General features: G+C 38.1%; 1 protein-coding gene across 6 annotated transcripts in view; it reads left to right on the top strand.

The window, feature by feature from the left end:
- ccser1 (coiled-coil serine-rich protein 1) overlaps window positions 1-10,908 on the top strand; it is a 92,742-nt gene that overhangs the window by 6,829 nt on the left and 75,005 nt on the right. For all 6 annotated transcript variants that reach the window (XM_077600071.1, XM_077600070.1, XM_077600072.1 and 3 more), the window contains exons 3-5: window positions 569-941; window positions 2,193-2,377; window positions 6,125-6,215. In XM_077600071.1, coding sequence (XP_077456197.1) covers window positions 569-941; window positions 2,193-2,377; window positions 6,125-6,215 — 649 coding nt within the window. The remainder of the gene's footprint in view (window positions 1-568; window positions 942-2,192; window positions 2,378-6,124; window positions 6,216-10,908) is intronic.

Here is a 10,908-nt window from a genome sequence, read left to right as displayed (position 1 = left end):
AAGAAGCACCTGACTGCAATCCACCGATTGCAATTGTACGACATCAGATTGGTGAAAAGGTGTCTTCTTTATGGGTTGGAATGAAAACCTGCACCCACTGCGGCCCTTTTTGGAATAGTTTGCCCACCCCTGATCTAGACCTCCAAACAGGATCACTGCGGCCAGGATTCAAACACCAATCCTTAGAGCTGTAAGGCAGAACCTGTGAACTTCTATTCCATATTGGTGCCTAAGGAGGTCCTGCAGTTCAATAAAACTTCTTGCTTATTTAACACACGAATGGGGTTTATTTTAAAAGAATAGCTCCAACCTGCGGTGCCCTTGGACGTGAAAAACAAACAAAATAGTGGAATATTTATGGTGAAATGCTGTATAAACTCCCGGCACCAGGCATGAAAAGTTGTTTTATTAGAAGGGAATAAAAAAGTTTGCCCTTCACATTTCAAACCTGTGTGCTGCCATAAAAATGTTTTATTTTATATCCTGCTAAGAATAAGGAAAAAAAATGACCAGAGGTGACAATATCAAGCATGACCATGCAGGATAAACATCAATGTCATCTTTCCAGGTTTTCTTGTCTCCGGATGCTGAGAAGCCGTTACTGCCTGAAACCAGCACAGCCAATAACACTGACTACGAGACACCCGTCTCCGTCTCGGAACCGGAAACTGCCGTGCGCTGCCCGTCACCGCGAGTGCGGTTGCCGGATGAGACGAACGAGCGGAAAGAAAAGCCAGAGGAGGTGGATAGAGAGATGTCAGGAAATAAGAATACTGAGACCACTAGCGAAAGCGAGGCGGGACCGCCGAGAAGTGACAGCTGCCGTTCGTACCCAGAAAAGGCGGAAAGGAGGGCCAGACACACCCTTTCGGTTCACGAGAAAGGAAACCTTTGTGGCTGCCGTGAACCCAGATCCTGTCACCTGAGGAAGCCACACACAGGTAGAAAAAGGCTGCCCAAAAAGGCTGCAATTTTCCACTTTTCTAATTCCTGGTAGTATTTGTAGCCCTTTTACAATGTTTATAATTTTTTTTTTTAATCTTCCGAAGGGTAGTATCAGAAGCTCACTTTACACCAGGGGTGTCAGACTCGGGTTGATTCGCGGGCCTCGTTAACGTCAACTCGATTTCATGTGGGCCGGACCATTTTAGATATAATATTTAGATTTTTTAAAATAAATTGATTAAAAGAACTGGATCAAAAGTCCTGAATATTCAGTTTTATTTATAGATCTAAAACAATGTTTATTTTTGCTTTTTTTAAATATATTTTTCGATTTTACAAAATGATTTTTGAACTAAAAACATTGAAAAAAATGATTAAAAAATTACAATTATTGATTTAAAAGAGGGAAAATCAGGAAATCTAATATACATCTATACTCTTCATTTTAATTTGATCCTAAAACAGAAAGTCGGCACTCATGATTTACTTTCCCGGGCCACACAAAATGATGCGGCGGGCCAGATTTGGCCCCTGGGCCGCCACTTTGACACATGTGCTTTACACAGTGTGAAAAAGACGCAATTTTCCTCTCTCTACGTCCTATCAGAGGTGCCTTACGCTGCCTGTCAAAGCTAAACAAACCTCTTCCCTTTTTTTCCTGTAGAAATAACACAGACATGAAATAAGAAGACTACGTTAACAAACAAGTTCAAATCCTTTTGCAGTAGCATCAGAAACCTGCCTCTAAAAGTAGTATAATGGTATATTGGCCGCCAGTCACTTTTCATTACATAGCTACAAGGACATCTACCTGCCTCAATCCAAATCTGAAATCTCAAAATTTTAAATGTATTCAGGCACTCTGTTGTAATTTTAAAACAAAGTCTCAGGTCTGTCTGTATTTTGTGAGTGCTTTTAAAATACCAGGACTTCTTCAGTGTGAGTAGAAACACGTAATTATGCCCACTCACTTCTTAATGCGTGAAGATAAAAGCAGTTGCGCCAACACACACTTTGTAAACACTGCTCAGTATGCAAATGCAATGTGCAAGAAGCCTCTGTTTAGGCCTAAAACTCATTTCTTTCATATTCGTGTTTGTAACCGTGGCTCTCTCTGTTCATTATAACCACACAATATAAGCTTCTGACACGCTCCCTTGATTCATTTCGAGTCAAAAACTAACAAATCTTAATAAAACGAACTGAAAAGAATGGAAAGGTTTAATGTTGTTGCCTTTGTTTTGCAGCCTCACTGTGCAGCAGTGTTAGTCCCTACCATGAAGTGATGCGCTTGGAGAGGCGCTTGCGTTCTTCTTCTGAAGGGGCTGGTGGTCCTCGTATCCATAACAACCATCGAGACACCCCTGGGATGGAGGGATGTGGCCTGCTAAAACACAGGAACAACTCTTCGTCGTCCAAACTAGGGAGTTTGGTAGGTGTCTAACTCTCCTATTCGGACACACTGGCACCTTAAATTTCCCAAGACAATATTAATGATTGACTATTTTTTGGTTTATCCCCTGCTAATTTAATTGCAGTATATGAGAATTCTTTCCCAAACCCAAACGCTCTCCATCATTAAACCTTTATCAAGTCATTTAGACACTTTTAATTGATTGAAAAGTTGAAGCAGATGTTTGAAAACAATAAAAGCCTATTGACACACGCTCTTAACTTTAATGGTTCAACGAAAGATTAAGCGACGTTCTTCTCATTAACAGTAACTGTCGCGGAAGTTTTTAAGCACTGCAATGAAACCAACAGCTAATGTAATTTTAACCTAAATATAAAACAATACGGTACCATTAGAACGGACAAGTCAATGGTAGCCAACCTGTCAATAGCTAATGTGAAATTCTAATAGAGCTGTCAACTATTTTACTTTGGTGTTATCACATCCTTTTTCTGTGGGAGGATGCAACTTTGCGATATTTGTCACGCTTGCTGCATTTCTTGTTTGCTCGCTCTTTAGGCATCTTTGACAGCCAAATAATAACATAGCGGGCCTACAGTGATTGCATCCATTTTAAGACATAATCACACAAAGCATTCTGCTAGAGGTTGTCTGCATTTTTTGTCGATATGAGCGCTGACAACTTTGAATGCATTTTTCTTTTTACTTTTACGTATTTATTTCTGCGCTGGGAAGCTAGGGCCCCCGAGCAGTTATCCTAGTATAAAACTTGTGGCACTCCCAAGTAGCAATGACAGATGTCATTCTATTAAATCAAAAAGCTTCAACATGGAGGTAAAACAATTCCAAGTCATTGAAAGTCATTGAAAGCTAATTATACATTTCAGGACATCATTTCTAATGTATATATTGTGTCTTTGGTTGACTGTAGACTAAAAAAAATCCAGTGGTTTGCTGTAGTTCAATTTAAAAAAAAGAGCAGACTACCATTAAAAGTTCCAAGTCAGAATTTTTAAATTAATTCATCAAATACAATCCGTACCCTCAAAAAAAATATATATATTATGGTTGTATAGTGGTTTACTACTTGAAAACTTACGTTCAGTGTAAGCTTTAATTGAAAGGTTTCCTACTCTACACTTGTCAACCCATTCCAAATCACTTGAATAGACTGTGCGGCTGCTTGTGCACAATTTGGCAACAGATACTGCAAGCTTTGCTATTTCATCCACACACAGTTTCAGCCTACGTAGATAAATATGACTCAAAACTCATGAGCGTGGAAATTTGTTTTGAAATGTCATGTAACACAGTTTGAAAACAACAAGAAAAACAAACACTAATTGACGTCATCCGAGATCAGGGTTGAATATGTTCCTAATCAAAGAAAAGATAAGCATTTTTTGTTTTCAGTGATAGATTTATTAACCACTTGCACAAGTGCAGTGTGTTGGACTAATGAAACAGGATAAGCTTTACAAATGCACCAATTGATCAGAACAAGATAAAGGGAGTAATGCCTGTAAAAGGGAACAATAGGTGTGAAAGCACCCTTCAAATGAGTTGGCAGAGTTCCTCGTTAGGTGCTCTCATTAAAAAAATGGATTATACATTTGTCAAGACTTAAAGTTTCCCCTCACCACCATTATTACTCACACGAGTGGCTAAGAGGTGTCTGATAGAAGAAAGCTAATTTGTTAATCTGTGTGCTCCAGGCTGTCATAGCTCGTAGCAAATCTTTCTCCCTTCCCACAAAGCGTTGAATGCACTTTAAAGGCCATTTCTCGCTGCTCAAAAGGATAGCGTTCTCAATTGCTCTGTTGTGGATGTCGATTCACGTGGCACTTTTGAGAAGGAACAGGGCTCTAATGTGACCCCCGGTCTGATATTATATCCCTTCGCTCCAGGATTAAAGGTGCACAAATAGCATGACTGAGGTAAAAAGGTGACATCTCAGTATCGGGAAAGCCATACTCACAAGGCAAAATGGGTCATTAAATCTCAAATGAGGTCTCTTTATTGCGGTATGACACTGTGAAGACCTTGAGTTCTTTTCCAATGCAGTCTTTGTTTTTGTAGCCTCAATGCCTGCTGTTTTTTTGTTTTTTTTAATGCGAGCTTTATGTGTGGTGTGGTTTTGTTTGTCTTTTACAGACAGAAGCACTTTCTGCAAAGACACACAACCTTTTAGAGTTTCCTTCATATCCCTTTTCCCCTCCTCTGCACTCGTGTGTCCCCATAGTGGATCAATACGCAATGAGTCTGTTGCATTGTTTTAGTCCAAACAGCAATCATTTGAGCTGAACAGTCACTTATTGGATTTTCAGAGTCTCCAGAGTCGCATGGATTTAGTTTTTCTACAGAGCAAGAATTGAACTGAGGTCTTTTATCCAGTTTAGTTTTTGAGTTGAGAAACCAACCATCTGTCCTCACAGCCGCCATTGGACAAAAGGGAGCGTTTACCCAAGATTGTTTGCCTAACCGTAAGGCACATTTAGACAAGCTACCCTTTCACATTCACTATAGGGATAATTTTTGAGTTTTCACTGAAAGGATAGTGGTATGTTGGTTAGTGCTGAGCAGGCCTACATTTCTTGGTTATTTCGATAGATTTATCATCACTGGTACCTTTCTGTGGCTACATAAAAAGTCAAATAAAGTTCTTCAGTTTTTGTTCTTCAGTTAGAAAAGTGTCACATGTTTTGAGGATGTCTAGCATGATAATAATTTAAGCTGTGGTTTGACTTTTGAGGTGTATTTTTCTTCCTGTTAATGGCTAATTTTGACACATCTTTACACCTTGTTTTTATCGGTCTGCAATTTGAAGGCTTAAGAGTTGTTTTGCAAGAAAATTGCTTGTCAAGTTAAATGTTTACAATTAAAACATCATGATTGTGGCATACTCTTTGTTATTATTATTATACTTGAGTAACTGGAGTAGCTCATTCTGAGATGAGCCTTTGACATTTTTGTATTTTTAATTTCTTTTTATCTGCAACTGACATTCCTTTCCTGCACGTTAGATGGCAGTATTGACTTTTATTGTAATATTGAAGGAGCTGGAACATCTTTACATTTTTAGACCGACTTCGACATTAATACATTAAAATAGCAATATTAGATGCAAGGCGTGTCCTAAAAGAATAATTCTATTGCATGCCTAATGTAGGGCACTGCAGTAAAATGTTAAAATGTTAGATTTACTTGTTGGACTATTATGGGGAAATAAATAAGTCATGTTAGGTGAATCGTTGCTTGTTTTAATATATAACTGGTCATTTCTGCAGCATGTCAGCCTCACAGTTGACCGGTTTTACACCAGAACGTGCACGCTAGCTCCAATGAAGACACTTAATTTGTTCTTTAGTGCAAATGTGAGCCTGAATGGTTGCTTGTCTGTGCCTCGTGAAGGGCCGGGAAGCAGTTCATTGTTCATCTGGAATATTCAAACATGCCAAGCACTATTGAAAATGGATGGATGAATGAGACTTCCTTATAGCTCAAACAGGAAATCCATCTTTTCTATTATAATACCAAGTCACGAAATCTCTGTCTCAAAGGCAAGAAAGTTCCAGCAGTTTTTAATATAGATAATATTAGCTTTTTTGTATAAATGACAGATGTTCCAAGTTGTTTAATTTTCTTTGTTTGTATCCTCAGGCTTTTCAGATTTTTTTAAAATGAATGTGTCTGTTCTAAATTGTTTTGATGCACAATTATGAAACAAATGAATGAAAAAAAAAACATTTTTTATCTTTATTGTAGGACATTCTAAATAATTTGGGCTCCTCTGAGCTGGATGAAGATGATCTCATGTTGGATCTGGACCTGTCTGATGATCAGCGCCATCGATACGGTATTTATTTATTTCTCTTTTTAAAAATCTAATTTTCATAGAAATTAATGCAAACTTCTATGGGCCAATTGTCACCAACATAAAAACTACAGGTAATATAATTCATTTGATTTCGGGAACAGTGTTTCTGACAAAATGATTTATTACTTCGTAAAGTTACTGATAGCTCAAGGTCAAATCGCTTTTGTTTTTAATTTGATGGTAGAACAATGAAACCTTAAACCGAAAACACTTGAGTGTGTCATAGTCATGCAGTCTTAAATGCCACATATTTCCTGTTTTGTTCAAATGACGTAATACAATATCTTTAGAGTCGAGAATTTCAATGATTGTTATGGGTTTTAAAAGGCAGCTGTGATACAACAACCTAAAAACAACAAGGCTTAAGATAAATGTGTTCTGTCTTGCTTCATTGACGTATTTAGTGACCCTGCAAGGAATGCAGAGATTTTCTTGTTTGTTTCCACTTGTCTGATAAATACATCAATATCAATCTCATGGAAGTCCCGATTTGGTCAATAGGAGGTGTTTCTGACTGCAAATGAGGCTACACACGGTGTGTCTGCATGTTTGATAATGCATTTTTTTGTACTAAGCCATATTCTAAATTTGAGTTCTACAAAGGAATCTAAAATCTTGACTGCAGGCATTTGATAAATAGTGAGAGATTAGCTGGGTCACCGTGGAGTCTCGATAAATTTAAACGTTAGATTTTTTTTTCTTTCTAAGTCCTTGTTGATTTTTTTTAATAAAGTTTCGAGCAGGTCTCTTGAGAGTTCACTCAGTCTAGTTCTGTGTTCAATTGAGGAGTGTGCTCCAAGCGACCTTTGTGACAGGAGAGACTGTGTTGAGCCATCGCAGAGAAGTTCTAGTTCACAACACTTATCCCGCAAGTCTAGTAGAATAATTGTTGAAGTGACCTGTAAAATAAAATCTTTCTCAACTCACTAAAGAGAATACCCTCACAGTCAACTCTTAAGACACCCTGGTGCCATGTTGACTTTGATTGGAATACAGGAAAAAAAATCCTAATTATCGGTATGTTTGTATGGTGCTGTTGCCTGCAGTGGTCTTCTTCTGAGATGGCCTGATTAAAACCACTCACCGAATTGTTAACAAAAAATGCTTGTGAGTTAATCCTTTCTAAAACTCACTGAGCTGAAGTCTTCCGAGAATTGATAATTGTGGTTTGTTTAATTACTTTTATTTAGATACTTCACATGCTTTTTTTGGATGTAGATCCACAGTACATGTATTTTTTTCTTGTGTGAACAGCCTAGAGAGTTCTGTTTTGATCCCATATATCACTCAGTCGTGCTATGGTGTTTTTCTTTGATGCGCCTCACATCCATTTTGGTGCCTCCAGTTACAGTCTCTCCCAATCTTTCAACACATGCCACACAACTTTGATATAGTTGCCTCATTTAAGGCATGCCTCATACTTGAGAAATGATTTTGAGGTACGCATGTTGACTAGTGCAGTGCTGCCAAGTGTGGCAAGTGTTTTTTTTTTTTTGGGTATGAAATAGTGTGACACCATGGGTTTAAATGATTTGTGCGTGTGAACGCAACTCGCAGGAAAGTGTTAAGGCCTATTGACACAACACTTTGTAACATGCAGCACGCCGTCGACAACTCCATTTATTGTGTTCAAAAGCTAAGATATGGCAAGGTGCCTTGGAATTATTCACTTAAAATATATATCAATTTATTTCATTTGATTTGATGATAAAAGCTTGTAGAATCAAACAAAAACAAAACTGTCTATATAAAATATGGTGTGGCTTTTGGTCTGAAATTGTACTTTTCACTTAAATATCAATGAAATCGGACGTTGTGCAAGTAAATAGCAACTCGAGGCAACGTGAATGAGGCTTTGTTGACTCTGTGCTGCTATTTGCATTTACAGTGGAATATTATGTGCTCCTACAAGAGTGACTTGGCTCCAAATAGTACTATGGAGATGATGACATTCACTTTCAAACAGTAGATCTCGTCTCATCTCGCCCTCTTTGTACAGCTAACTGAAGAGATAAGCACGCCTTATGCATCTCTAATTGCGACACTCACTCGTCGTCTTCCAAGGAAATAAGTTGACAGACCATATAGGGCAAACAATGAAATGAAACTATAGGAGTCTGTCACCACACATTTCTCTAAAGTCTATGATAGATTCACCAATAGGCATTCCCAAATGCACGCATAAATAAAACAGACATCTGACTCATAACCGGTGTCTTGCAAGAGAGAATCGATCCTGACTCGCCTTTGTCCTTGATCATTCTGCCATTAGACGCATCTCTCCCGCTGTTTATTTACATAAGATTTTACAACATGCATCTCAGTTCTCAAAACAATTGAAAGTCCTCCAGATCTTCCCAAGGGAAAGGTGTGAACCACACTTTCAGAAGTCGATGTTTCTCAAAACAATTGAAGGTCTTCCCAAGGGAGCAGTGTGAACAACAGTTTTGAGAAGTCCAGCTGGAGAGGGGAGTGACCTTCACGTTGTTTAGGTTCACTCAGGAGCGAGCATTACACAGTTGCAAGCAGATGTATTAAAATGACTTTTTTAATGTTAATAAGCAAATATATAATAATGTAAGACTACTAACCCTAACAGTCTATTATATACTTTTTATGGGGCATTACCCGGATGTGTGGAATAAATAAGCAACCTTTCCTGTGAGAAACAGTTCAGCAGCTCATGTTCTTGATGAGTGGAGGAACAGACGTCAGTGGATAAAGTACTAAAAGTTCTACTTTTCATCAATAATAATGAGAAAAAAACCCTCAAGAAGTAGAATTGGCTTTTCTGCAGGTCGTACATACATGTAGTGTTATTTAATATTCAATGTTCAAGGCAACTATTTACTTTTGTTTATTCTGATACATTATCTCATTTATAATTTGTTGAAATGTTAGTGCTAGATATTATCATATGTCTCCCTGCACTCTGGCTTCCTCTCACATACAATATACGCATTTCAGGTGGATAGAGGCCTCTAAATTGCTCACATGTACAGTATTAATGAGCATCTAAACATTTTATGCGCAATTAACTGGAACAAGCTTGAACTCACTGTCGAGGACAATTAACATTGCCAAAGGATGAGTAATTTTTAATATGTTTTAAAGAGTAATAATGTAAGCCAGGTTAAAGCTTACTTGAGGTTTTTGTAAACAATGAAGGGAATGTGTGTTTTTTGAACCTCGCTTCCACAGATCTCAGAGGACGCTGGCTGATGTCGCGCCAGAGAAGCCACCGTCATTAATAAAACACACACCCAGAATGAGGATCCTTAGTCATCAGCCCTAATGGTGTACAGACCTTAGTGTGGAATTAAGTGCTTCAATTAATGCGATAAAGTTTCATGTTTTTGCAGGTATAAACACACAGTCCTGGCCTCACATGCCCCCCACATCGCCTCGTAGTTGCAATTTTTTTTAACCCTTCTCTCAAGGGCCTTTGAAGTCTTTTGTTAAAGAGCAAGGCATTACGTTGAAATTTGTTACCAATAGTCTTAGGCTGCTGAGGTCTGTTTGATGTCAACTAGTCATCATTAGATGTAAGGGGGCAAAAACCATAGAACAAAAAAATGGAACTCATAGTGATATTCCGTTGGGAGGAAAGCAACAGTGGGTTGAATGACTTGAGATTTTTTTTAATTGACAATGATAATATACTTTACTTGACCTGCTTACCAACACTGTGTGCATTCAAACACAAGCACACTTAGTGGTTCCCTATTGCCCTCTTTTCTCCTTTTAAAATAATATTTTTTCTATCATTGTACTTGTGTTTTTTTTTCCTTCCTTGAATTGTGGAGTTGGCCCTTTGGGGGTTTAAAATTTTTCCCTGGGTGTTACCAGTACACATTGTACCTGAATGTTGTGTTGGTTGAAAGAAATAGATGTACTTTTCACAAATGACCTGATAGGGTAACCAGCATTTTTGAGGTTATCCCTTTGCTGCCAATGTTCTTTTTCAATGGACTCCAATTTCAGGTTGTATCCAGACACCTTTTGAAATGACATTGCCACCGCTTTCATTCAGTCAAATATTGTGCAACTGCAAGTTGACTGCAGTTACCACCTGTTAATTTGTATTGTTGCTAAACACAGGATGGGAAATTAAGCCTCAAGTTATTATAATAACCCTTGTGAAATTACCAGACTTTGATGGTTTGAACATGTCCAGAGGGGAGAGAGGGACAGTATCGGTAGAAGGGTGGTAGGAAGTTGATCTAGAAGAAGATACATGGATGTAGTGAGGCAGGATATGGAAGTGGGTGAGAATCTCTATATACTCTTAAATGGAAGATTACCTTCTGCATTCAGACACTGCGTGAGCCCTTAATGTTATGGACTTTTGACTAGTTCGTGAGCTGCTAAAGTTAGAGCTGATGTCTGTGTTTTAGAACCAGCAATCGTTGAACCGTGTGGTGGTTAAATACCTCTACACTACTGTAATTGATAATCTGTACGTCTGAATGGGGCTTTTATAATGGTAGAACAGTTAGATAAATTCCACTTTGGATATGTTGGAATAATGATTCAAACCTTTTAAATCATTATTAGTAATATTTAATAAAAAAAGGAAAAACATCTTTCAACAAACTCTGCTTACAACTTGCAAGGAGATGCAATGTGGCGTCGTCTTAGCCCCCAGTGCATTCTGAATTGCAGTAACTGA

Source organism: Stigmatopora argus, chromosome 5 (assembly GCF_051989625.1).
Source record: "Stigmatopora argus isolate UIUO_Sarg chromosome 5, RoL_Sarg_1.0, whole genome shotgun sequence".
Taxonomy (NCBI): domain Eukaryota; kingdom Metazoa; phylum Chordata; class Actinopteri; order Syngnathiformes; family Syngnathidae; genus Stigmatopora; species Stigmatopora argus.
This window is presented reverse-complemented; position numbering and strand designations above follow the sequence as displayed.